Source organism: Indicator indicator, chromosome 26 (genome assembly GCF_027791375.1).
Source record: "Indicator indicator isolate 239-I01 chromosome 26, UM_Iind_1.1, whole genome shotgun sequence".
In the NCBI taxonomy this organism is placed as follows: domain Eukaryota; kingdom Metazoa; phylum Chordata; class Aves; order Piciformes; family Indicatoridae; genus Indicator; species Indicator indicator.
The window spans coordinates 10362536-10390089 of NC_072035.1; the positions used below are offsets into that span (position 1 = coordinate 10362536).

A 27554-nucleotide genomic window follows, 5' to 3' on the forward strand; every position below is an offset into this window, starting at 1 on the left:
TCATTCCTGTGAGCCAGAGTTTGACCTGGTGACCCCTGGGGGGGAATGAGATCCTCTCCCAACCATCTCCTGTCCCCATTCTTTGTGGCTGGATTCCTGTAAGCCACGACCTTTTGTTTCGATGGGCAAGAAGCAGGAAGCCACAGCAGCCAGCAGGCAGCAGCCACTGTAAACCACCAGGGTTAAATAGACTGAGGATTCCAACATCACCTGCAGAGAAAAGGCAGAAAACAACTCAGTGGCACCTCTGGGCTTTAGCACACAGAGAGAGAGAAACTGATGTAGGGGTAGAAACTGAAACAGCAGCACTGCAAATCCTGTTAAAGCTCCTCAGTGAGGACACAGCTTTTAAAACCTCACCAAAGTCTGGATTTCAGGGGCCACAAGGTGCTGCTGCCCTTCGGGATCAGACAGCAGCAAAGCCCAAGTTTTCTACCCCCTGCAGAGCCACCACTGCTTCTGACAGGCTCCTGAGTCCTGTCCACACAGAGCCTGGCTCCCCCAAGCTTCCCTGGCTGGTTCTTTCCACATATCCTGAAGGTTTGTAGCCCCTAGGAGCTCAGCCTGGGATCTCAAGAGAAAGGTGGCATTGCAGCATGCACAGCAACTCCCTGCCTCTCTCAGATCCCAGCTCCAGGTGGTGGCTGCCAAGGTGTCCTTAGAATCACAAAATGTCTTAGGTGGGAAGCTCATCCAGTCCAACCCCCTGCAGTCAGCAACTGCAGGTTGTTCACAGCTCCAAACAACCTGACCTACAATGGTTCCAGGGATGGGGCAGCTCCCCTCTCTCTGGGCAACCTGGGACAGGCCCTCACCACCTTCAGTGTCAAACATTTCTTCCTTCTCCCCAGTCTCAATCTCCCTCTTTCAGTTTCAAACCATCACCCCTTGTCCTGTCACAACAGGCCCTGCTCAAAAGTCTGTCCCCAGCTTTCTGCTCAGCCTCTTTAAGCACTGAAAGGCCACCAGAAGGTCTCTCTGGAGCCTTCTCCTCTCCAGGCTGAACAACCCCAACTCTCTCAGCCTGGCCTCACAGCAGAGGGCTTCCAGCCCTCCCATCACTGCTGTGGCCTCCTCTGCCCCCACTCCAACAGGTGCTGTCCTTACATCCAGCCAGCAGTCTGCTTCTTGGTTATTGACCTCCCATCTTCTGGAGCAAGAGGTAAATTCAGAGCACAGCCTGAACTCTCCTCAAGCAACAGGCAGCAAAACCCTTCTGCACCACATTGTGGACAGACTGCCCTTAGTTTGGCCCTTGCAGCAGAAAAGCAGGTTCTGCATCACCTTCCTGAGCCTTCAGCCTCAGGAGGAGAAGGGTTTTTACCTGTGCAATGAAGGGGGTTATGAGGGCTCCCACTCTGGCCATTCCACTGCAGGTTCCCAGCCCCAAAGCACGTGTGGCTGTGGGATAAACCTGTGGACAAAGCATCAGCTCATTAACCCCAGGGGGAAGCTCTCTTCTCACCAGTCTCCTAAAATCAATGGGAATTAACTTGTGGCACTACAGCAAGTTCTGTTAGAGAATGACAATGAGATCATCAACTCATATCTGGGGTAAGGTCCATTGTGAAGAGGTCATAAAAAAAAAAAAATTACTTTCCCACCATGTGCTCACTCCCCTTAAATATTCTCATGACAAAAACAACCTCCTTACCTCGGGAGTGTAAACATAAGCAGCCTGAAATCCTCCTGAAATAAAAGCTCTTGCAATGAAGAGCAGCACAGTAAGAACATTTCTGTGAGAATAAAAAGGAGAGCAGTGTTTGGGATTGTTCTGTACAATCTGTTTGTTTAACTCGGAGGCAAGTGCAATAAAAAAGCTCAGTTGCTTAGAACCATTTCTTTTGTGTTGCTTTTTTCCTGGGTTTGGGGTTTTTTTCTTTTAATGAACCCTTGGTATTTTTTCTGGATTTTTCCTCTAACAACCATGCCAAACAGATCTGCATTCCCCAAATCCCAGCAGTTTGCTAAGTGGATTCAGTCTGACTGGCCTGTTGGAATAAGCAGAGAATGTCTAAGATTATCTAAATGATAAAAATTCCATGTTTTGAATGGTGCTCACCAAAAAACCAAACCAATGGCAGAGGAGAAGGGAAGGACAGTGCAGTTTTCCTGTGTCAAAGGCACAAACCCACCCAGCACCTGCATCTTTGCAGCTTTGTGAGGTTTCTCCTTAAAAAGTTCCTGTACTAAAAGGTTTTGTACCTAAAAAGGTAAAGGTTTGAATTCAGAGTTTTCCCCTGTCTCTTAAGTCACCTCTTTGTTCACCAGCCTCAAGGTACAGATGTTGTCACATCTGCATGGCCAGACACAGGCAGACTCTCAGAGCTCAGCTGGAGCTGCCAGTTGAGGTGCTCTTGGGACAATCTGCATATGAAGGAGAGAGACTGAACAATCCCAAAATGTGAACCCAGGTTCTTCTGGAAGCCAGCTGTGTGCAGCCTGGAGCTTGTACCAGTCTGTGTCTACTGCTTCTGATGTAATTGTGCCACAGCATTTAGGTGGTCAAAAAATTAGTAGCTGTGACACTCTGTCAGGGAGCTGGTCTAGTGGTCATGGAGGTGTTGGGTAGAAGGCTAGACTTGATCTTAGAGGGCTTTGCCAACCTTAATGATTCTGTGATTAGAGTCCCAAGAGCCCATAGACCACTGAAGCAGCAGAATGGGAGGTAGAGCCTGGGCCTGGTTGTGAAGCACAGCCCTGGTACAGTCAGCCTGGGGAGATGCAGCTGATGACTGGCAGAGCAGCACACGAACCAACTATGCAAGCTCGGGAGAGCAGATCTGACTCCAAAACTGTCCAGTGGTTACCTCCCACCCAGACACAAGCTCTCACTTTCCCTTTTGCATTGCTTTGTCTGCAGGATTCTAGTGAAGGACTTCTCCCCTCAAGCTTCCTTCAGTTTCCTTCCGAACTCTGGTAGGAAAACCTAACACCATCCTGCATTCTTTCTGCACGACCAACCTCACTGCTTTTCAAACCACCAGTGCCAGTTCTCCTGCCACAAGCAAGAGAGACTGTGGATGAAGCAGCCACACCAGCTGTTCACCAGGCTTTCCTTACCTTCCAACACAGAGAAACAGCAGGAGACTGCAAAAGGAGAAGACAAGGAAGGAGAGGGCCATGGTTTTCTTGCGGCCTATCCGATCAATAATCCACAGTGTCACTAACACACCTGTGGAAGGAGAAGAGTTGGCTGCTGAGCCAAGGGGGAGGCTGCAGCAGCCAGCCTGGAACAACAAACAGGCAGACACACCAGGCAGGGGTTTGCTCTAGCCAGTGCTGCCAGATGAAAACAGAAACTCTGAGTCCCACTTGGTGAGGCTGAAGATGAGCCAGCAGTGTGGCTCAGGTGGCCAAGAAGGTCAACAGCAGCCTGGCTTGGATCAGCAATAGTGTGGCCAGCAGGAGCAGGGAAGTGATTGTGGGCACTGGTGAGGTCACACCCTGAATCCTGGGGTCAGTTTTGGGGCCCTCACTCCAAGAAGGACATTGAGGGGCTGGAGTAGGTCCAGAGAAGGACAACAAAGCTGGGGAAAGGTCTGGAGAACAGGGCTGGTGAAGAGCAGTTGATGGAGCTGGGGTTGTTTAGTCTGGAGAAGAGGAGGCTGAGGGGAGACCTCACTGCTTTCTACAACTCCCTGAGAGGAGGTTGGAACCAGGTGAGGGTTGGTCTCTTCTCCCTAGTAGCAGGTGATAGAATGAGAGGAAATGGCCTGAAATTGTGCCAGGGGAGGGTTAGGTTGGAGATGAGGCAAAATGTCTTTGCTGCAAGAGTGGTCAGGGATGGGAACAGGCTGCCCAGGGAGGTGGTGGAGTCCCCATCCCTGGAGGTGTTCAAGAAACGTGTGTGGCCACAGCACTGTGGGACAGGGTTTAGTGGCCATGGTGGTGTTGGGTTAAGGTTGGACTGGATGATCTTAGAGGGCTTTTCCAACCCCAAACATTCTATGATTCTATGAAAATAAGCTGACCACTGCCTCACAGTATGGTTTCAGAGAGATGAATGCTGAGAGATCATCTACACCTACAGAAGCAATGGCTGCTGTACACTGTGGTGCTTGCCCTGTGTCAGACTGATCATGGAAATCCCTTGGAAATGACAGAAAATCCTGACTGGGGCTGGACACAGCTTTAGGGAGCAACTCCTCCATTGATTTGCTGGCCTCACGATCCTTTAAAAAAGAGTTCTGGAAAATAATGTATGGATAAAAATGATTCTGCCCCTATGATTTAATTGTTGCTCCTCCTCTGAATGCCTAATACAGTGCTTGGAAGGGATCCATGCTCAGTTGGACCATTACAGCTCCACAAAGCACTTACTGCAGATTTTATCTGTGGTGGTGACACAGGCACTGAAGAGAGCTACAGCTCCTGAGAGTACTGCACACAGCAAGCAGTCCCAGAAAGGAGCTCCAGTGCTGCAGGAAATCCACTGGCATTAGGCCAGAGAGAAGAGCCCCTTTCATAGAATCATAGAATCTTTGTTGGAAAAGACCTTTAAGATCATTGAGTCCAACCATAGTTTCCTTGTGCCAGAGTCTGTTCCAACCACACCAAGTCCCTGGCAGTGAGGAACCAGTGACAGGAGGAGGGGCAATGACTTTTAGCTGGAGGAGGGGAGATTTAGACTGGAAGTTAGGAAGAAAGTCTTCACAGTGAGGGTGGGGAGACACTGGAACAGGTTACCCAGGCAGGTTGTGGATATCCCCTCCCTGGAAGTGTTCAAGGCCAGGTTGGATGAGGCCTTGAGCAAGCTGGGCTAGTGAAGTTGTCCCTGCCCATGGCAGGGGGTTAGAACTAGATGATCTTTAAGGTCCCTTCCAACCCAAACCATTCTGTGACTCTTACTGCCACTTACCAGGGAATTCTGACAGGGTTGTCCAGAGCAGATCAGTGTAGTCCTCCTCTGTCAGATACTCACAGGTCAGGCTGCATTTTGCTGTGACTTCTTTCCTTCTACTGGATACTGTGGGAAGAAAGAGGGTAAAAAAAAAAACCCACCACAAAAAAAGAACCAAAGCCAAGCATTTAATATCTTTTAAGTAATCTCTGCTCACCTTCCTTTACTCCTGCTTCACCTTTATCACTCTTACTGATGCAACTGATGGAAGGGATGTACTGAAAAGACCCTGCCACCCAGCAGGTGTGTTCCACCTGCAAGATACAGCTGATACTGCCCCATTCTCATCTGGTTTGTGGCAGGGTGACCCTGAGTCTGTGATTCTCTGACTTATCTCTGTGACTTCCATTCTCTATCAGAATGAAATCCCACCCTGCCTCATCAGCTCTGCAGGCTGAAGTTATTTATTGTTCAGTCCAGGGCTCAAGAAGAGTATTAACATCAATAATTCAGCTTCTCCCTGCCTAAGCTGGGATGCAAACACTTCAGCTGTACTTTGAGATGACTCAGTAACACCAAACAAATGCTTTTGGAGGCTGCATGCTCCTTTGTGGAGGCTAATTGGAATTACAGCCCTCAAATAGCAAACACACTGTGGTATGAGCTTGAGATCTGTCTTCTCCCAAAACTACCCACCCTCATTCAATTATTCTCCAGCTATCAGGCAGTGGTCACTGAGGCCAAGTGTTGTCAATACAATCATGCCTCCCCAGGGCAATCAAACTCTTCAAGCCTCTTCCTTAAGTGGTCAAAGCCCTTTTTTTTTTCCCCTTACACACAAAGCTCCAACAAAAAGGCTAATGCTTTCCCACCATTATCTTTTTTCTCAGCAGGTCTTCATATCTTACACTGAGGGAGGTTGTCCAGAGAGGTGATGGATGCCCCATCCTTGGAACCATTCCAGGTCAGGTTGTTTGGGGCTCTGAGCAACCTGCTGCAGATGAAGATGTCCCTGCTGACTGCAGGGGGGTTGGACTGGATGAGCTTTAAAAGTTCCTTCCAATCTAAAGCATTCTCTGATCTTGAGAACCAGGGAGCTCCACAGCAGCAGTTATCACTGCCTCAGAACTAATTAGGCCTGGCAAACCTGGAAACTTCAATTTATTCCATCATTTTTTTTCCTCTCACTAAGAACAGATGCTTTTTCTAACAGGTCTCCCTTGAAGATTGTCTTGATGGTTTACATTTTGGGCTCAGAGACACTGCAGGAGCTCTCTGCTTTGTGCAGGAGATGAGGCACACATCTGCACATCTATCAGAAATGTTTCTAATAAGTAACCCTCTAAGTGCATGCCTCAAAATTCAGGCTGTCAGCCACACTCCTTTCCCAAACTAAGAGTAGAAAATGACTTAATAAAAGATTTTCCACTACTTAAAAGATATTCCAGCACTTAGCAGGGTATATTTAGAAAGAAAAGATGGAGTCATACTCACTGCTGCAGACATCTCCTGCTTGAAAGAATTCTGTAGTTAATAAAACTAACCCATAATATGAAAAAGCATTGGAAAACCTGCAAGGAAGAAAATGAGAGAGGAAGTCTCAGCTGGTCAAAGCTATAGTAAACAACATGAATCAAACAGGAACCTGCTGTGTGAGGACTCCCACTAAGTGCTGCCTCAAAGCTATTTCCTATCAGCATTTAGAAAATGAAGGGGCAATTAGATGCAGAATGGCAGCAATTGGGGGGTTTAATAAATGTCAAATCAATACAAGTCAGGGCTCTTCTGAGGAGGAAGCTGCTGTATTTTAGCCATGCTGTCAAATACCTCCATTAAAAACCATTTAGAACCCTGCTGACACTGAGCCATCGATGTTTCCTCTTACCATATAAACCAGAGTAACAACGTGGTCCATCTAAAATGGGGTGTAAAAAGGTCTCTCATTTTGCCTCGGTCTTCCTGTGGGAAGCAAGAGGAATCAGGTGGTCAGGGCACTCACTGCTCCTGGGCTGCAGGACACAGGGTGGCAAGGCTTAACACAACACACAGCACCAGGGGGCATAGCTCAGGTTTCAGTTCTGCTACTTGTAGGAGCCACGCTGGAGCTGGGATCCAAGTGAAGAATTCTCTAGGAGCACAATGACAGCACAAGCAGTTCATGCATGGGGCACACTCCTCCTCCACCAGGAAGGTGAGGATCTGCCAGAGCAAGGTGGGGCTGGAAAGAGGTAGAGCAGAACTTTGCCAGTCCACGTGTGGCCCAAAGCCAGCTCCTGTACCTGAGAGCAGCCCCTCAGGGCTTCTGATCTCAGGTACTGAGGAGCCAGAAGCAGCCCTCTTGTAAGCAGACCCCTTTTAAACTGTGTAGTTCTCAGAGACAGTGGAGGGCTCAGCCCATAAACTTGTGGTTAAGGAAAAATACTTTCCCACCCCACCCTGAAAACAGAACCATCCAAAACTGGGACAGCCTTCCCGCACAGCCCATCAAAACTACTGCAGCTGAGCAAAAGGAGATCAAGGTTGGATCAGATGGTAGAGGTTGCACCAGATGATCCTGGGGGTCCCTTCCAACCTGCCACTCTGTGTAATCCTCCCTGATCCACACCTTAGAAAATCAAAGCTCCATCTCAGGTTAGTCAGCAGGCTCCTGCCTAGCTTTACCATCTTGCCCTTGGTCAAACCTACAGGCCTCTCTCTGCTGTCCTTCCTTGCTGGCTATCTTTGTAACTTCCTTTCTCACCAAAGACTGCTCTGCAAATGCAGGGCTGCTTTAGATGTTGACAGAGGTGCTGGAAAGTTGACCAGGCAAAGCTGAAATGAAAAGAAATCCAATGCAATTCACATAGCAACATGCAGCTCACAACTAATGACTCCCTGCACTAGGACTGAAGAGGAGCCTGCAGCTTTGCCACTCCAGGAAATCAGGGTTAGATTAAAACTAAAGAACAGCTAAAGAGGCAAATTCTACCTTGCCTCACCAGTTCAAATCTGGGAATTCTGATCTGAGTTCCTCAGTAGCCTCAAGGTTTGATTTGGCTTAATAACAGAGTCTCAGAGTGAGGTTAAAGAACATAAATGCTCACTTGAAAGGTTCTTTTCACTGTCAGGGTTTTCACAGAAAATGAGAAACAATCTCTTCCTCACTGGGAAAGAGACACCTGTGATCATCTCCCTTTTGCTTATTACTGGCTGGGACATTAAAATTAAACTTCCCATTGATGATTGGCTTAGAAATGTAGCCCAGTTTCAGTGTATCCCACGTTACTAAGGTGCCTGCAACCTGTACCTACCTGTCTGGAAGTAATTAATTTTCCCAAAGGCATTGGAGCTCCGTTTTCCGTCGCTATCCTCTTTAAAGTGGCAATTGCTTTCTCCTGATTTCCAGATAAAACATCATACCTGGCACTTTCTGGCAGCCACTGAGAGAGAAAAGCAGATCACACACACACACCCCCAGGTCAAAAACACAGCAATAAACAAACTGGGGAGTTTCTTTGTGGGCTTTGCAGTGGGGAGTCTCAGTGACTCCAGCGGACTGCTCACACGGAGGGGATCACAGAACAGTGTCAGACTCCTCCTCAGGCTGTAAGAAACTGCAAAAGCCTACTTGTGCCACAGAATTCCAGTTTAAACTCTTCCCCTTCTGTTACTTTGGGCATGTTCTTGAGAAATGTCAGGACTTCTGCAGGTTCTTTACATTAGATCCTCTCAAGAGGAGTGGCAAATCATCCAAGGCAGATTACAAGATGCTCTAGGCAGAAGGGGATCTTCTCAATGCTCAACAATATCTAAAGGTGGGAGAGGGGGCAAGAGGATGGGGCCAAATTCTTTCCAGTGGTACCTAGTGACAGGACAAGGGGCAATGGGCACAAACTCTGGAACTCAGGAAGTTCAACCTGAAGAGGAGGAGAAAATTCTTTGGTGTGAGGGTAATGGAGACCCAGATCAGGCTGCCCAGAGAGGTTATGGAGTCTCCTTCTCTGAAGAGATTCCAAAGCCACCTGGCCACTGTGATCCTGGGCAAGCTGCTGTGGGTGCCCCTGCTTCAGCAGGACGGGGGTTGAACTGGATGATCTTCCTACCCCTACCAGTCTGGGATTCTGTGACAAAATGATTTCAAAACCTGCAGAGCAATCAGGGAAACAGCAACAGCTTTTAATTAAATGTTGATTCCACTGAGCTTAGCTGAAACTAAGTCATTAAACTGGAGAGGTTTCCAGGCCTGATTTGGTTTCACAAAATTCCAGCCCACCATTGTCCTCCAGCAATTACAGTCACATAAACACAGCTCTCACTGGAATGTTTTTCCTAGCACCCTGTTGAAACCACAGCATTTTTTGTCACTGCTGCAGATGTTTTAAAGAAGACACCAACAGAGGGCTGAAAACTGTCACCACTTCCTTCAAGCAGGTTTCAGAATGAGGTAGAGAAGTGGCAGGTTGAGGGGACACAGGTTTGTCTTTGAGAGAATACCTACAAAACACAGGACAGCGAAGAGCAAGAGTGGGAGGGCAGAAAGAATGAGAAGCCACCGCCAGCCAAGAGTGGGCATCACCAACACTGCTAGGAGGACTTCAAACACAGTCCCAATGGCCCAAAAGACCTGCCAAAGGGAAAAGAAAGAGTCACCAAATGAGACTGAAGACTGCTCTTAAGGCCTCTTTCCTTCTCACATTCCCAGATGCGCTCCCCAGGGATGGCTGGAGAGAGACATTTCAGGGCTGCACCACTGGCTGGGAGCAGCCCAGATGTTTGAAGGGGATTTGTGCCAGTGTGGCAGAAGCTGAAAGGTTCCCTTCTGGAATCCTAGCACTGACCCTACACACCTGTGTTTAACTGCAGGCAGCTTCTCATAGGGAACAGACTCATTACATGGTGATTCTTAAGCAAAATGATGTCCTGCCTGCATGTGTTCCTGTGTGACCTTCTCCAGGTGAACCTGCCTTGGCAGGGGGGTTGGACTGGATGATCTCCAGAGGTCCCTTTCAACCCTTACCATTCTGTGACTCTGTGATTTACCTGTCTATGAGTGTTATTCCCAGCTACCACTGTCAGATTTATGTTATTTGTTTTCCTTTCCAAGTTACCAAGCTAGCAAAGCCCCAGAACTTGGCCTCCAGATGAAGGACGCCACTGATACCTTTTCAGGAAATTATGGAGCTGCCCTCCTGATGCACCTCCTACCCAGACAGGATTATTCTCCTTTAGATTATCTAGGCTTGAGGAGAGGAGATTTAGATTGGATATTAGGAAGAAATTCTTTCCAGTGAGGGTGGTGAGGCACTGGAACAGGTTGCCCAGGGAGGCTGTGGATGCCTCCTCCCTGGAGGTGTTTTAAGGCCAGGCTGGATGAGGCCTTCAGTAACCTGGGCTAGTGGAAGGTGTCCCTGCCCATGGCAGGGGGGTTGGAAGTAGATGAGCTTCCAACTAGGTCCCTTCCAACCCAAACCACTCTGTGATTCTGACCCCACTTAGCTGATGATTTAACACTCAGAATGTATTTCTAACCCAGGGGTGCTCAGAGGCAGCCAAACTGGGGCAGAACCAAAGTGATACAGAAAGAAGTAATTCATCTACTGACCTCTGTTTCTGAAAGATTAATCAAGTGGCTGCAGGACTATCTCAGGAGACTGTTTTTGCACTGAGAAGCTGTTTCAGGTCAGTATAATCTTTAAGGTCCTTTCCAACCCAAGCCATTCTATCAGTCTATGAGGTTTTTGCACAGGGATGTTCCTTCCAAACTGACTGATGGAGCCAATCCTGCTGTTCTCTGACCCTTCAACCATCCATTGAAGGGCTGTGAATTTTGCCTTCAAGTATTTAGAGGGCAAAATGCTGCTCTCTGTGATTATGTTATGCTTGGATTGAATAGAGGGAGCTGGATTCAGCCCTGCCTGTACTGGACAGGCAGCTCTCCACCAGCCATTACTGAGCTGTAGATGATTTTCACCATGAAGAGACACCCAAGTGTCCCTCCTCCTTCTGCTAACAGCAGGAACTTATGGATGCAAGTTCATTCCAGGCTCAACACCAGCAGTGGAGCATTACAGGGATGCTTTATGCTGCTCTGGGACCTGAGCTAGTACCAGTGTGTGGGGGTAACCTCAGCTCCACACTGACTTTGTCTTGTGTGGGAGATTTCCAGCCAGGAGGATGGAAGGAATGGCTCCAACAGCAGAATTTGTCCCTCTAGGGACCAGCACATGTAGCTATGCCACTCACCTCTATTAATAAGATGCATTTTGCTCTGGCTTTCATTGGAAGGAATTCAGCATATAAGGTTACCCTGTGAAGAGTGGACAATGAGAGAACTGAAATGTTAGCACACTGAGGAACACTCCACATCAGCACAACAAGAGAGCTTCAAGTATCTTTGACTGCAGGATGCCCCCTCCCTGGAGGTGTTCAAGGCCAGGTTGGATTCAACACAAGCCAGCTTTCAACAAAAACCTTTGCTGGGTGAAGTGTTTCTTCAGAGCTTTACAGCTGGCTCAGAGAACTCCACATCAGACTACTCTGATGGGTTAACTGAAACCTGGCAGGTTTAGATTCACCTCTTGGGGACTACTCTCAAAGTCTGATCCTGTTACTGGTATAAAATAATTTGTCTTCTTTTATTTGGGGATTTCAAAAAGAAATCAAGCTGGAAAAGACCTTTCAGATCATTGAGTCCAACCATTCTCCACCTCTGCCAAGCCTGGTGCTAAAGCATGTCCCTCAGCACCACATCTCTGCCTCTTTTTAGACCCCTCCAGGGATGGAGATTCAACCACCTCCCTGGGGAGCCTGCTCCAGGCCTTGATAAGGTTGTGGATTATCCACTAGCTGGGCTATAGTCATTTCATTGGGCCTTAGGCAGCAGCATTAACACTTCTGCAATGCAGAGCATTATGAACCCTGAATCTTGGTCTTTGTTCTTCTCCTGCTTCACTGCAGTTGTGCCCAGCTGGAGCTGCCTGGCAGAAGCTGCCTCACTGCTGGGAAATACACGGCAGGCTGAGGACTCCTATTTCACACACACTTCTGTGCAGCTTCTAAAGGTGGGCAGGGGAGCAGCAGAAGAAAATTAGTAACATTCTGATGTTCCATCTCAGTTCTGCATCTTTGATCTGGGAATGGCAATAGGAAAGACAGGATATTGACTTGCCTGCTGAAGAAGCCTAGGAGCCATCAATCAAAGCTAGACTCTGACTACTCTGAAATAGCACCTCCATGGGGCAAAAAAAAAAAAAATCAATTATTAATAAAAATAAAAGACTGCAGAGAGAGAGAATGGCTCTGCTCTTCTCTTTCCATTTATAATTAAAAGCCTACAGCACAGTTATTTTATTCCAGGTGGAAAATTTAGTGATCTTCCTCTTCAGTGAATGGAGGGACACAGTAATAGAGAAATGTCTTGACACTACCTCCTGATAAATGTGTCTGAGCCATCCAGGTACCTTCAGAGCTCCAGGTTTGTGTGGTTATGTAATTCCAGCTTGGGTTCAGATGTGAACCTTCAGGCTCTGACTGAACAATAACCTACAGTTTAACAATCAAGAGGCAGGGCTCAGCTCTACCTCTAAATGCAAGTGTTTAGGCCATGTTTGTGGCATTTCACTCCAAGGACATTGAGGGGCTGGAGAAGGTCCAGAGAAGGGCAACAAAGGTGGCAAGGGGTCTGGAGAACAGGGCTGGTGAGGAGCAGCTGAGGGACCTAGGATTGTTTAACCTGGAGAAAAGGAGGCTGAGGGGAGACCTCATTGCTTCCTGAAAGTAGGTTGGAGTGAAGTGGGTGTTGTTCTCTTCTGCCAAGGAACAAGTGATAAGAGAAGAGAAAATTTCCTCAGGATGCATCAGGGGAGGTTTAGGTTGGACATGAGGAACAGTTTCTTCCCCTTGAGGGTTGCAAAGGCCTGTCCCAGGCTGCCAGGGGCAGTGGTGGAGTCTCCATCCCTGGAAGGGTTTCAAAGCTGTGTAGATGTGGTGCTGAGGGCCATGGTTTAGTGGTGACCTGGCAGTGCTGGTTTAGTGGTTGGACTTGATCTTAAATGGCTTTTTTAGCCTAAAGGGTTCATTGGGGCTGGACTTGATGTCCAGAGGTTCCTTCCATCCCCTACCTTTCTGTGATTCTGTGTGATTCTATGGTTCTGTGGCTGATCTTCACAACTAGACCATGCCATCCCCTATGGACAGTCCAGCAACACAGTGTTCAGGACAGCTCCATCAGCACAGCTCCAAAATGCTGTCTGCTGTGTTTTACCCACTTCTAGGTGGGCTCTTTGGGCCTCTCATTTTCACTGTGGTTTACCTGATGGAATGAGAGAAGCTTAGAAGGCCTTAAGGCACATAATCCACTCAGGAACCCAGCTTGTGCAGAGAGAAGTCACTGTAAATCACCTCAGTGAGGTACTGGCTGTCTTCAAAGCCTGCTCAGAGTTCAACATCTTAGTTCCAAAGCATTCAGCATAAAACAGATTTGGGACAAGTGGATAGAGGCAGGTCTTCAATTTGAGACAAGTATGTACAATAAGAAATAGCAAAGAGGAAGTTTGGACTTGGGAATATTTACTTACGACTGAGGCACTCCTCCAATCCCAAAGCCCACCAGGCCCCTCAGCACCAAGATCCAGCTGTACACAGGTGCAAACCCACTCAGGATCCCATAGTAGAGTGTCCACAGCACGCTGATCTTCAGGCCCTGTGTGAACAAACAAGCAGGAGGAAAAGAGAGGCTCTGCTGCAGCACAAATAAAATGTACAGCAGAGCTTCAAGCTCCTCATATTTTATGGGAGGTCAGAATCTGGCTCTGCTTAATCACACAGAATCCCAGCATGGTGGAGCTTGGAAGGGTCCTCTGGAGATCATCCAGTCCAAGCCCCCTGCTCAAGGAGGTTACACTGAAGTTGAAGTGGTTCTCTGCTAAACTTTAGTGTAGAATTGAAGTGTTCCAAGTCTTGGAAGTCAGAAAGGGTAGGAGCAAGACTAATTGGATATATTTCAAAAAACCTGTTTCACTCAAGTCCAAAGGATTGTCAGTTGCCAAGGCACAAAAGTGATGTTGCAGGTCAAGTAAAGGAAGCTTGAGGAATCTCCTGCAGTCACTGAATCCCAGCATGGTAGGGGCTGGAAGGGACCTCTGGAGATCATCCACTGCTCAAGCAGGGGCACCCCCAGCAGCTTGCCCAGGATCACACTGGCCAGGGGGCTTTGGAAGCTCTCCAGAGAAGGAGACTCCACAACCTCTCTGGGCAGCCTGCTCCAGGGCTCCAGCACCCTCACACCAAACAAGTTTCTCCTCAGAGGTTCAGGAGGAACCTCTTGGATCCCAGAGTTTGTGCCCATTGTCCCTTATCCTGTCCCTGGGCACTACTGACAGGAGTCTGTCCTCATCCTCTTGCCCCCCACAGGTCCTTTAGCTCTTGCTGAGCATTTCTCAGATCCTCTCTCAGGCTGCTCTTCTCCAGGCTCAACAGCCCCAGGGCTCTCAGCCTCTCCTCCTCACAGAGAAGCTCCAGGCCCCTCAGCGTTTTTGGAGCCTCCATTGGACTCTCTCCAGCAGTTCCCTTTCTCTCCTGAACTGGGAAGCCCCAACACTGACAAAACACACCAGAAATGGCCTCACTAGGGCAGAGCAGAGGGGGAGGAGAACGTTCCTTAACCTGCTGGCCACACTCCTCTTCACACCTGCCAGAAGACCCTTGGCTTTTTTGGCCACGAGGGCACATTGCTGGCTCTTGGGCAACTTGTTGTCCACCAGCACTCCCAGGCCTTTCTCCATAGGCCTTTCCAGCAGGTCAGCCCCTCACCTATACTGGTGCAGGGGGTTCTTCCTCCCCAGGGACAGGACCCCACACTTGCCTGTTGAACTTCCTGAGCTCCCATTAATTCTGTTCCACACATGTGGGCTATGACACCTGTGAACTTCATGCACTGAAACATGCAGATGGCAGAAACATCAGAACACATCCTAGCAGGAGCTGAAGACTTACTGTTTTCCTCCCATACTGGTCTGAAATGTTTCCCCAGAGGGTGGAGCTGGACATCATTCCCACAAACACCACCTGCCAAACACCAGAAGAAAATCTTCCTCTTAACAAGGGAAGGGAAAATTTCCATGTGACAGCAAAAAGAACACAACAGTGCACTAGAAAATGTCAGCTCTAACACCAGAGTAAAATGCCCAAGGTCTCTGGGTGCAGTTCCTTTGCAGCAGAGACTATTAAAGACAATTCCTCATATAGTGGGAGTTTTCAGAAGTCACTGACTTGAAAAGACTTTGCTCTTGACCAGGAAGGGAAAGGAGTGTCAGCAGACTGCTTAACCCAAGGTCTCTCAGCTTCTTCCAGTGGTGGGCCCATTTTCCCTTCCTTTTGTTGAGGTCAAGGATCTAAACACAACATAAATAAGCCCAATCTCTGCCAGGCTACCTGTCAGCACCTCAGCTGCTCATCTGTGAACTGCTGAATCAGAGCAGTGCTGAGGAGTTTTGAGCTTTTGCTAAATGGAAGAACAGGGTGGAACACCCAGGGAGGTGGTGGAGTCACCATCCCTGGAGGTGTTCAAGAAACATGTGGCCATGGCACTTTGGGACATGGTTTGATGGCCATGGTGGTCTTAATTTGACAGTTGGACTCAATGATCTCGGAGGGCTTTTCCTACTGACACAGTTCTCTAATCCTGTGAATTCTAAGAAGTGACTGGAGAACACAATTTGCCACTAAACAGGAATCATTGTGTTGTTTTGGGCTTTTTACTTTTGCTGAAGGGTTTTCATAACCCACAAAGTTATCCTCACAGCAAGGACTCACTGTGAGTTTTACACCACTAGTGAGGGGACAGGCAAGTGAACACAGGAGCAAATGCCTGTGTTGGAGAGGAGAAGCAAACAGGCAGCCCTGTGTCAGCTTGGCAATTAAGGATCCACCCAGTGACAAACCAGACACTAGAATGTGCACTTTGGTATCACACATTGGCAGCCCAGCCCTGGAAGATGCTGAGATCCCCAGTTCCATCCAACAGATTCATGAACTAAAGCTGATCAGTGTAGCTTGAGGTGAGACAGAGCTGTTTGAGGAGCTCAGTGCTGCTCAGCCTGCTCACCTCCAGCTCCTGCTGCCATTCTCAGCAGGCTGTCTCCAATTCAGATGGAGATAAAATTAGATCTTACAGCTTTAGAAAAGTCTGGAAAAAAAAAAGATGGAGGTGTCAGAGAAAATATATTGTAGCCTTTTCTGAGGTGACACCACAATTAGAGTTAATTCTGTGCATGCAGAGAGAAATCCAGCCCTGCTAATAGCAAAACCCAAGAACATCTCCCCCATCAGCACATAAAACCACAGGAATTCTGCCTGAGAAAGAAGTTCATAGACAAGCAATAAGTGGGGTAAGAAGCAGTTCTATTTGTCAGAGCTTTTGCTTCATCTCCACTGACCCCTTCTCCTTCTGCTTTTGCTCACCAAGAAGAAAATTGTATTGGGCTGAGAGAAGGAATGAGACCTTCCTTCAAAGAGGGGGGAAGGACCTGATCTGAACTGATTTAAATCCACTGAGCACTTTGACCAAGCTACAAAACACCAATGGCATCAAGAGCTAAAAAGAAGAAAGAAATGTAAGGGCTTCCAGCAGATGCCACACAGCAATGACAGAGCCAGAGGGAGGGGTTTCAAAATGAGTCTTCTTATCCCTACAGGCATTGCATGTTTCCAGCATCAAAGAATCGCATTAAGAGGTGCTTTGCTTGCAAAGATCTCTGAGTGATGCACCTCAAAAAGCAACTGCTTGCTGATTCTCACGACTCCCAGTCTCTCTGCAAGTGATCTTAAATATGGTGAGAAAAGATTTTGGAGAGAGAGTGTCAAAATTTAATCATCTTACTCAAAATTCAACCATCTTAGTCAAAATTCAACCACTTCTTTTTGTTGGTTTGTTTGGGTTGTTTGTTTTGGTTTTTTTTTTTTTCACTTAACCAAATGGTTTGAATTTCAGGATGAGTCTGAGTCAACTAATGTATATTCCTGGAAATTCCATGAAGCCCTGAACAACAAACTTGCAAACTGTCCTCAGTTCTCCCTTGATTTCATTCCTTTAAGCTCTGGCTCTAAGAAATCATAAAAATGACTTGCAGATTCTCCTGAGTCCAAGGCAATCTGGCAAAGGCCAGGAGCAGATTTCCCCCTGGGATATAAAAGCGTGGTGTCTGAATCACAACGAGTTGGGGAAAAAAAAACCAAAACCCTTACAGAACCCAGGAGCTGTCAGTTATTTTTCCTACCGATGTGAGCAATGCAACCTGCCAGCTTGGTAATCGCCACTCACAATGAAGCTGAGGAGCTAGGATACTTAAAATCATCATTTCCATAGCATCTGCCATCTAGAAGGGTTAAGAAAAAAAAAAAAAAAAGAAAGAAAAAAAAAAAAATCAGTCACTGCCTGAAAATTAGATTCATATAGCAGACAACAAACCTTCTGGAGATTCAATTTGTTTCTGCTCTGTGTCGCTCTGGAAGCGAAACTAAACAGTTTGCAAGGCCTGGTGGAGGTGCACAGTGTAGAGAATCATAGAATCACCTGGGTTAGAAGGGACCTCTAAAGGTCACCTAGCCCAACCCCCCTGCAGTGAAGAGGGACATCCTCAACTAGATCAGGTCACCCAGAGCCCCACCATCTCCAAGGATGGGGCCTCAACTACCTCCCTGGGAAACCTGTTGCAGTGCTCAACCACCCTCATTGTAAGGAACTTTTTCCTAACATCCAATCTAAAGCTCCTCTTCACTCACTTCAGAATCACAGAATCAATAAGAAAAGACCTCAAAGATCATCCAAGTCCAACCTGTCACCCAAGAACTCATGACTACTAAACCACCATTGTTCCTCATCCTATCACTACAGGCCTCCACAAGCAGTCCCTCTCCAGCCTTCTTACAGGTACTGGTTTCCCCAGAGCCTTCTCTTCTTCAGGCTGAACAACCCCAGCTCCCTCAGCCTCCTGTCTTCATAGCAGAGGTGTTCCAGCCCCCTGATCATTTTTGTGGCCCTCCTCTGAGAAGAACCACAAAAGGTGCACTTTGTGTGGTGGAGGTAGACAGTATAGAGGAGAACCACAAAAGGTGCATTTTAAAACTCATTTCTGATTGTCACGTTTAGTAACACTGGCAGAGAGCATTCAGAGAGCCAAAGTTGCAGTGGGTGGTTTCAAGGCTTGTCTGGTCTGCAAAGGGATCTGGCCAGGCTGGAGTGGTGGGCTGAGGTCAATAGGATGAGGTTTAACAAAGTGCTGGCTCCTACATTTGTGTCACAACAACCCCATGAAGGCTTGGGGCAGAGTGGCTGGAAACTGCCTGGCAGAAAAGGACCTGGGAGTGCTGGCTGACAGTGGCTGAACATGAACCAGCAGTGTGCTAAATTGGCCAAGAAATTCAACAGCAGCCTGGTTTGGATCAGGATTAGTGTGGTCAGAAGGAGAAGGGAAGTGATTGTGCCCCTTGTACTGGACATTGGTGAGGCCACAACTCCAATCCTGGCTTCAGTTTTGGGCTCCTCAATCCAAAAAGGACATTGAGGGGTTGGAGTGGGTCCAGAAAAGAGCAACAAAGCTGGGGAAGAGTCTGGAGAACAGGGCTGGGGAGGAGCAGCTGAGGGACCTGGAGCTGTTTAGCCTGGAAAAGAGGGGAGACCTCATTGCTCTCTACAACTCTCTGAAAAGAGGTTGGAGCCAGGTGGGGCTTGGTCTCTTCTTCCTAGTATCAGATGATAGAACCAGAGGAAATGGCCTAAAGCTGCCCCAGGGGAGGTTTAGGCTGGTCATGAGGAAGAATTTCTTCAGCAAAAAACTTGTCAAGGCCTGTCCTAAGCTGCCCAGGGAGGTGGTGGAGTCACCATCCCTGGAGGTGTTCAAGAAATATGTGGACATGACACTCTGGGAAATGTTTTAGTGGCCATGGTAGTCTTAGGTTGACAGTTGGACTTGATGATCTTAGAGGACTTTTCCAACCCAAACAATTCTATGATTCTATTGACAGATCACCTGTAGCTCTAAATTCACTATCACTGGTCAGGGTCTAAACCACAGCAGATTGTAACCTTGTTTGGAGACAACAGCTGGTAAATGCAGGCTCCAGAGATCATGACCCCAAAATGTACCACAGTGGACCAGAAAGAGCAGCAAAGTGAAAACAAAGCCTGTCTTTCTGGGCTGGTTATCAAGGTTTGCACTAGAAGTACCCAGTTGCTGTTCATCTGGAACTGAGGTTGCAATAATATTGACTAATACAGAAACCAGAGATGGTAGATTATGAGATGGATGTGGTAAAATCACCTCAGAAACACTGAGATCTGCTTCTGGAGGAGCAGTGCCCTTTCTATTCCAAACAAGCATTTGAGGCAGGGAATCAGAATGATTTTACAAGCCCTGATTTCTAAGAAGTCTGGAGCCAGGGAAACCAATCAGTCAGTCATTACCCTCCCCCCAACAAGTATGAATCCAGCTGTCAGTTTAGAATTCCAAATCAAATTCCTTCCTTATTGGACAATTCTCTGTTTGGAGACTTGTTACTGGGAGAGAATGGCTCCATTCTGTGAAACCACTCAGCTCCTCTAACTGGTGATCATGCAGATGACCTTGATACAATTACTTGCCCAGGCCAATCCAGTAATAATGGAGAGCTTCCACTGGAATTTTCCAAAGCCAATGGCTTCCACTGCATCTTCCACCATGAAAGTATCTAGAAAAGAAAGGAATTCCAGTGCAGAAGTTTGTTCTTTTCTGCTAAGATCCATCCCTTGAGACAATGTTTTCTGTGAATGCAAGCACTTATTAACTGAGATCTAAAATATCTAACAGAGAGCTGCTCTGCTTTCATACAGCCCCTGCTCAGGGAAATCTCTGTGTCCTTTGGGAGCTGTGCTAAAGTCATAACAATCCTAAATATTCCTCAAGTGTTTCATTCACAGGTCACAGAATCACAGCATGGTAGGGGTTGGAAGGGAGCTCTGGGGATCATCCAGTCCAAGCCCCCTGCCAAGGCAGAGGCACCTAGAGAAGGTCACACAGGAATACATCCAGGTGGGCTTGGAATGTCTCCAGAGATGGAGACTCCACCACCCCTGTGGGCAGCCTGCTCCAGGGTTCCAGCAGCCTTAAATTCAAGAAGTTCCTCCTCATGTTCAGATGGAACTTTTTATGTTCCAGTTTGTGCCTGTTATCCCTTGTCCTGTCACTGGGCACCACTGATAAAAGCCTGGTGCCCTCCTCCTGACACCCAGCCTTGAAGTATTGATCAGCACTGATCAGATCCCCCTCAGGCTGCTCTTCTCCAGACTAAAAAGCCCCAGTGCTCTCAGTCTCTCCTCCTCACAGAGATGTTCCAGTCCTCTCAGCATCTTTGCAGCCCTTGGTTTTACCCTCTCCAGCAAGTCCCTGTCCTTCTTGAACCAGAAAGCCCAGAACTTCCAAAACTGGACCCAATACTCCAGATGTGGCCTCACCAGGGCAGAGTAAAGAAGGAGGAGGACCTCACTTGACATGCTGGACACACTCTTCCGGATGCACCCCAGGATGCCATTGGCCTTCCTGGCCACAAGGGCACATTGCTGGCTCATGGTCACCCTGCTGTCCACCAGAACTTCTAGGTTCTTATACCCAGAGCTGCTCCCCAAAAGATCCACATAGTACCAGTGACTCCAGCACATCTTCAACCTCTTGCTACTGGGAGTGACTCCACCAACCTCTGAAATGCAGCTTCCTCTGGGGAGAGGAGCATGAGCTGTTCACCACAGCAACCCTGTGCAAGGCTTGGAAACTGCAGGAGGATCTTTTACTGCACAGAGTCAAACTGTAATTATTGGAATCAAGAATCTGTTCCAAGACACATATATCTTCAAACATGCTCTTGTTAAAACTGCTGATGGTCCCTGTTTTCCCACACACTGCCATGACCTCATTACTTCGTTCTGTCTGAAGAAGCTGAGATAGCTCAGATTCCTCTGCTCGAGTGCAAAATGAAACATGCAGCAAAAAAATACATTTGGATATTCAAGCTGTTGAAATCAATTTTAAGTCTCAAAGTTTTAACACTTCCAGCACTTTAAAGAGTAGATTTGCCACAACAAAGTTTCATCCAGCTAAGAGTTGGATAAGAGTGAGGTAGGAGGTGGTCTTTTCTCCCTAGTAACATGCAATAGGACAAGAGGAAATGGCCCCAGGGGAGGTTTAGGTTGGACATTAGAAGAAACTTCCTCACTGAAAGGGGTCTCAAAGACTAGAACAGGCTGCCCAGGGAGATGGTTCAACCCCCATCCCTGGAGGGGTTTCAAAGAAGCAGAGATGTGGTGCTGAGGGCCATGGGTTAGCACCAGCCTTGGTAGAGTTAGAGAAAGGTTGGCCTGGATGATCTTAAAGGGCTTTCCAACTAACATGATTCTGTGATTCCTCACAAAGCAAAAGGCAGAAACACAAACCAAAAGGAAATCAAAGAAAATCTGATACAAGGAAGCAGAGATGTCACAAGAGCTCAGTTTGTGACTTCAGCCCAGATATTTGAAGTGCTGTCACCAAAGCTCAGCACATTGGGCTGTGGTATCACCTGGATTTCTTTGGTGATGTGCCAACTGAAATTCTACAGATCTCTGCAGACTCTTACTGGTGTGCTTTGAGGAAAGCAGTGAGCTCACTCCATGCTCTTTTGGCTTCCTGGTGCATCACTATGTTAATAAATGAGTCCCTGGGAAAATAGCCATCCTGGAAAAGGATGTGCTAAGACAAAACCAACAACTTCTCAGTGGTGTTACCTTCAGGGCAACCAGCACCTCCCTGCCAGGGAATGGAATGGGATGGGATGTACCTTCAGCCTGTACCTCTTGTCTTCTAGGCAAGGAGAAGACTGGAACACTGCAAAAGCTTCATGCTCAGCCCTGAAGCTGAGCCACTGAGCTCCAGTGAACTTGGTGAGGTTTTAGGAGTCATAAAGGGGACTAAGTCAAAGCTGCTGTAAGAGACAGGTGGTGGACACACAGCTCCTTAGCATGGGCTATTACTGGTATTATAAAAACAACCACACAAAGCATCCCTCAGAGGCAGCTAGCTCTTGATTTGCAGGTGGAACAATCTGCCTGTGTTATGGTTTCCTCCTTTTAACTCCTCTAAACCCGATGCACTCAGCGTGGTTGCAACGTGACTGCCACGGAGAGGCCACAGCTCTCTCCTCACAGGCAAAAGAAGCCTACTCACCATCAGTTGGGTTGGCAAATTCTTTTGGCACTGGAGCTCCATCCTCGAGCTCCACAGGCTCTAGCTCTGTCCGAACACCCTCAATCTGGATTTCATGCTCTCCTGAAACGCCATCCTCCTCTGACCTCGAGCTCTCCCCGGTGCGGCGAAACTTGACCACCCTGAGAAGACAGAGACAAGAACAAAGCCTTTGGTGGGCCTTCTCCAGGTTGAAGTTGGGTTTGCTTGGCCTTGAAGCCCTCTTTTGTCAAACAACAGACAGGTTTCTCCCCACACACCCACAGGGAGTGCTGTGGCTTTTGTTTGTATCTGCTTTCAGATGTGGCTGATAAAAATCACAGAACGGCTTAGGTTGGAAGGGGCCCCAGAGATCACTTACTCCAACCTCCCAGCCATGGGCAGGGACACCTCTCAGCTAGACTTGGCTGCTCAAGGCCTCATCCAACATGGCCTTGAACACCTCCAGGGAGGAGGCAGCCACCACCTCCCTGGACAACCTATTCCAGAGTCTCACCACCCTTGTGTTAAAGAACTTCTTCCTAAGCTCCAGTCTAACCCTGCTCTCCCTCAACTTCAAACCATTCCCTCTTGTCCTGTCTCTAGACACCCTCATGAAAAGTCCCTCTCCAGCTTTCTGGTAGGATCCCTTCAGCTACTGGAAGGCAGCTCTAAGGTCCCCCTGGAGACTTCTCTTCTCCAGGCTGAACCATCCCTGCTCCTCATAGCAGCCCTTGGAACTGTGATTGGAACTGGCTTTGAAATAGCTACAGGGTTTCTTGCCACCTGATGGAGCCATAATTTTGGTACAAAAAGGATGTTATTGGGGTAACTAAAAACATACAGGTTACAAAAATATGGTGAAGTGATTCAAATTTAAAGACATTCATGTTTGGGGAGTGATTTAGACATAGCTATGCCATTGAATTTCAGGTGCTCTGTCCCTGGAGGAAGAGTCCCAACTCATTTGTCAACCTTGCTTCCATGTGAGTGATCTGTGTCCTAGGAGAAGTGGAAGCCCTGGAATCTGTCAGGTTTTTAAACATCAATTAAAAGGATTCACAAGGTAATCCAATGAATTGACTGATTTTTTTTTTCCCCTCATGAGGATGATTCTGTGACTATGATTGCTTTCATCTCTTGTCTTCAGCTGAAGTCTTTAATATTCTGTAATTAATTAATAACCTGTATTTTAAGAAACTGTTTGATGTCCAATACTTGCTTCATCTGTGCAGATGAGGAGGTGGGAAGAAAGAGAAAGTGAATCAAAAGATACTTCTATATTCCTTAAATCCATGTCAAGGTGAAGAGTGCAGCTGCCTGCCAGTACAGCCCTGGCACAGGAGATGATGATTGTCACATGAAAGTCATGCTCCTGGCTGTTGGTGTTAAGAGTGTTGGGGTGTACTCAGAACAGTGTGACCAGCAGGTCAAAGGAGGTTCTCCCCATGTCTGCCTCTGCCCTGGAGATCTTAAACACAAACCCACAGAAAACTTCAGACTTCTTTGAAGTGAGCAAGAAAATTTCACCCAGGAGTACCGGGTCCAGTTGTGAATACCCCAGTTCCAGAGAGATGGAACTGCTGGAGATAGTCCAGTGGAGCCTCCAAAGATGCTGAGGGGCCTGGAGCATCTCTGTGAGGAGGAGAGGTTGAGAGCCCTGGGGCTGTTGAGCCTGGAGAAGAACAGCCCCAGAGAGGATCTGAGCAATGCTCAGCAAGAGCTAAAGGACCTGTGAGGGGCAAGAGGATGAGGACAGACTCTTGTCAGTGGTGCCCAGGGACAGGACAAGGGACAATGGGCACAAACTCTGGGACCCAAGAGGTTCCACCTGAACAGGAGGAGAAACTTGTTTGGTGTGAGGCTGCTGGAGCCCTGCAGCAGGCTGTCCAGAGAGGTTGTGGAGTCTCCTTCTCTGGAGAGCTTCCAAAGCCCCCTGGCCAGTGTGATCCTGGGCAAGCTGCTGGGGGTGCCCCTGCTTGAGCAGTGGATGATCTCCAGAGGTCCCTTTCAGCCCCTACCATGCTGGGATTCAGTGACTGCAGGAGATTCCTCAAGCTTCCTTTACTTGACCTGCAACATCACTTTTGTGCCTTGGCAACTGACAATCCTTTGGACTTGAGTGAAACAGGTTTTTTGAAATATATCCAATTAGTCTTGCTCCTACCCTTTCTGACTTCCAAGACTTGGAACACTTCAATTCTACACTAAAGTTTAGCAGAGAACCACTTCAACTTCAGTGTAACTTTTGGATTAAGGGTCAGCAAGCTCAAGTCTCAGCATCCTGGGCAGCTGCAGGTGCCACGCATGTGTGATGTTCTAAAAGGAGATCTGAAAGACTCCTCTTTGGCAAGACCTCAGCTCTTGTCTTCTCTTACAAGTGCTGATGACACAAGCAATACTTAAGAGAAGGGTGAAGGATGAATCTCCTGTAAATGGATTTTGGTCCAAGGGTGGACAGGAGGATGGAGGAACAGACATCTTGATCACCCATGGGGTTTGTTACAAAGACAGAACATCCAGACCACAACCTGCCAGGCAGTCCAGCTCAGGATTTCTCTGTGCTAGAAACAGAAAGCAGAGGGATACAGAAGATGAGCATTTTTCCCTCACAGTCCTGGCACATATATTATTTCCCTGAGCACATCCCAGTTGAGAATTTCTCACAGTCACTGCTGATGTTCTGCCAGTAACCTGGAGAGAGAGAGAAGTACAGTGACCACTCTGTGAGGTTATCACTCATCTGTAGGACAGCAGCTCTGCAGGCTGCTGAGATGGTTGGGGATGACTTTTTTCAGGTAAATGGGGCATTCCAACATCTCTCTGGGGCAAATATTCTTTGCACTGCTGTAGTAATGCTCTCACCTGAGGCAGGAAATGCAAAGCTTTCTCTGGCCTTTATGTCTCAGGAGACAAACAAGAGAATCGCAAATTATGTCTTCTAAGACAACACTGGAAGATCTTAAACACAAACCCACAGAAAACATCAGACTTCTTTGAAATGAGCAAGAAAATTATACTGAGTGCAATGAAACTGGAGTTTATCTCCCATCCTCATCTGGGGTATGCTGAGGATCTTTCACTCAGGTCTAAGAGAAGAGAAACAAAACAACGAAACTTCAGTCTGAAGTTCCACTGAGACACTCAACTCTAAATTATATTTATATATATATATATATCTCAAGATAACTATCCTGGTCTGAATTTTCTTTTCCTGACCCTATAGGACAAACAGAATTAATTATTAATCAGGGGTTAAAATTGTCACTGAAGATCTAATCCTCACACGACCTGCAAAATACAGACTGTCAGCAAACAGACACTGGAATTTCTATGCCCATAGGATGAGGTTTTTTGATTACAAAGGGTAATTACTATCAAAGTACCACTCATATCTTATCTGCAAAAGCTTTACAAGCACCTGGGTTTAACTACACAGGAAAGGAAACTTTTAATTTTATATTACTAGAATTTCAGCAGTCTCAAAGCCAGGTGCAAAGTTCACTGAAGTATATGGAGACCTTTTCCTCGGATTTCCAGAGGTCTAAAGTGCCATGATGAGGTTGTGAATGAAAAGAATTCATACAACCTTTGCTGGGAACTGGTTGGTGTCCTAATAAACCACAGGCAAATTAAACATGCCAATGAAATCCCGACTGCAAAGTGCCTGATGACAAACCCCCTGTGTTAGTGTTTCTTATTTTGTTATACTTGTGTTGAAGAAGACTTTCAGAACAGACCATATGGGAGATGCAGGTTCCAGATGCTATATAAGGGCAGTGACTGCTCTGAAAATGGTAAATATTTCAGTGACAACCTCAGTAGAGAGCTCTCTGGCCACATTCCTCATCACAGGAAATAACAGTGCATGTTTCTCACTTAGGAACCTATACAGCAAATTGACACAAATGAAGAAAAACCACAAAGTGATCTTTACTGCTCCACACTTGCAAAATCCTTTCCTGGCTGAGATGTTCTTAGAGAGCTGCATTTGCTTGCAAGATCTGTCAGCAGTGAGTAAATCTAATTACACCTGCATTGAGGGGTACATGAGACCATTTTTCTGTGTTTTGGTTTAAAGCAAACCAACAAAAAGATTGGGAGAAATGGCCCTAATGAAATTAAGCCTTATTTACTTTACTGACAACCTGAATGTATCCCAGCTATGCATTTAAAACATAACTGGAGTTCATCACCATTTCCCCAACTTATTAGGTATGTTATGGGACAGTCTGCTGTGTTTTTGACATCAGCTCATTCATATTTAAAACCAGCTTTAAGCATTTATCCCCTTCCTTGCAGAGTCAATGATTTATAAAGAGGAATATGTTTTGAAGCAGCTGACAATGGAGCAGGAGGAGAAATGCACTTGTTTTTCAAGGAAACCTTTTGCCACCAGGAAAAGGAATGGAAATCTGGGTGTTAAAAGGCACCTTTTTACTCAGGCCCCAACGACCACATCCCAAGAGCAGGGACTCCCTCAGAACCAGCAGCATTTTCCCTGTGTAAGCAAATGTTTGCTTCTCCAAACCGTGCTGTCAGCACACAGCAGTGACCCTGGCTGCAAACACACCTCTGCTAGAAGAGGTTCTGAGCTGCAATGGATTTGTGGCACGGAGGAGGAAAACACTGAGGAAAATGCTGGGAAGATAAAGAAGATGCTGAGGATGATGATGTGGAAGACACTGAGGAAGGTGTTGAGGAAAATGATGAGGAAGACACTGAGGAGGATGATGAAAACATTGAGGAATATGCTGAAGGAAGGTGCTGAGGAAGATGCTGAGGAAGATGATGTGGAAGATGCTGAGGAAAACACTGAAGGAAGGTGCTGAGGAAGATGCTGAGGAATACACTGAAGGAAGGTGCTGAGGAAGATGATGTGGAAGATGATGAGGAACACACTGAAGGAAGGTGCTGAGGAAGATAATGTGGAAGATGCTGAGGCACGCAGTGAGGAAGATGCTGAGGAAGACAGACACTGATGAAGACACGGAGGAAGGTGCCTCCTTCCCCAGCACAGCATTATTTACCAACGTGATCCACCTTGCCAACGCCACAGCAGTAGTTTCCTCTCCGAAAACACCTTGGGGCACTCACAGGGTTTTATTTCACATCCCCCTCCGCCCCCTTCGCTCCTGCCACCACCAAGTTCACGCAGCGAGACACCACCGGGATGAATTTATATAACGACCGGCTGCCTGCGTGCCCCCGGGATGCTGAAGCAGGCGAGGAAAATGGCCTGCCTGCTTCCCGGGGCCTACGGCACTTCCCACCGACAATCCCCCCGCCCGAACCGCCGCGGCGGCCGGCACCTGCCCGCGGCGGCCGCAGCCACAGCCCCGCTGCCTGCCCGCGCTACTCACGGCAGCTGTCTGAGCTGGAATAAATCATCCTCCATTGCCAGGCTGCGTCCGCAGGAGCTGCGCTCATCGCTCTCGCATGGCGAGGACGGCGGAGGGGCTGCGGGCGGCTGGACACCTCCGGCGGCGGGGACCGCTCGGCTGCGT

The 27554-nt window shown here is 47.5% G+C and overlaps 1 protein-coding gene across 1 annotated transcript; it reads right to left on the reverse strand.

The window, feature by feature from the left end:
* On the reverse strand, positions 1-27445 carry SVOP (SV2 related protein). The gene is made up of 16 exons (XM_054392712.1): positions 27411-27445; positions 22051-22211; positions 19461-19546; positions 17098-17196; positions 14816-14887; positions 13399-13523; positions 11066-11129; positions 9321-9446; positions 8134-8262; positions 6729-6802; positions 6338-6414; positions 4862-4969; positions 3064-3175; positions 1655-1736; positions 1325-1414; positions 1-210 (listed from the first exon to the last, which is right to left on the reverse strand). The coding sequence occupies exons 1-16, from the start codon at positions 27443-27445 to the stop codon at positions 1-3; spliced, it is 1650 nt and encodes a 549-aa protein (XP_054248687.1).
* Positions 27446-27554: the final 109 nt, after the last annotated feature.

What these genes read in the sequence shown, in the direction of transcription:
- SVOP (XM_054392712.1), bottom strand. Translation starts at nt 27,445, where the DNA reads ATGGAGGATGATTTATTCCAGCTCAGACAGCTGCC. An exon ending in AATTAATTACTTCCAGACAG is followed by an intron (nt 6,803 to 8,133) that starts GTAGGTACAGGT and finishes TGCTTCCCACAG; the next exon opens with GAAGACCGAGGCAAAATGAG. An exon ending in TAACCCCCTTCATTGCACAG is followed by an intron (nt 211 to 1,324) that starts GTAAAAACCCTT and finishes TTTTCTCTGCAG; the next exon opens with GTGATGTTGGAATCCTCAGT.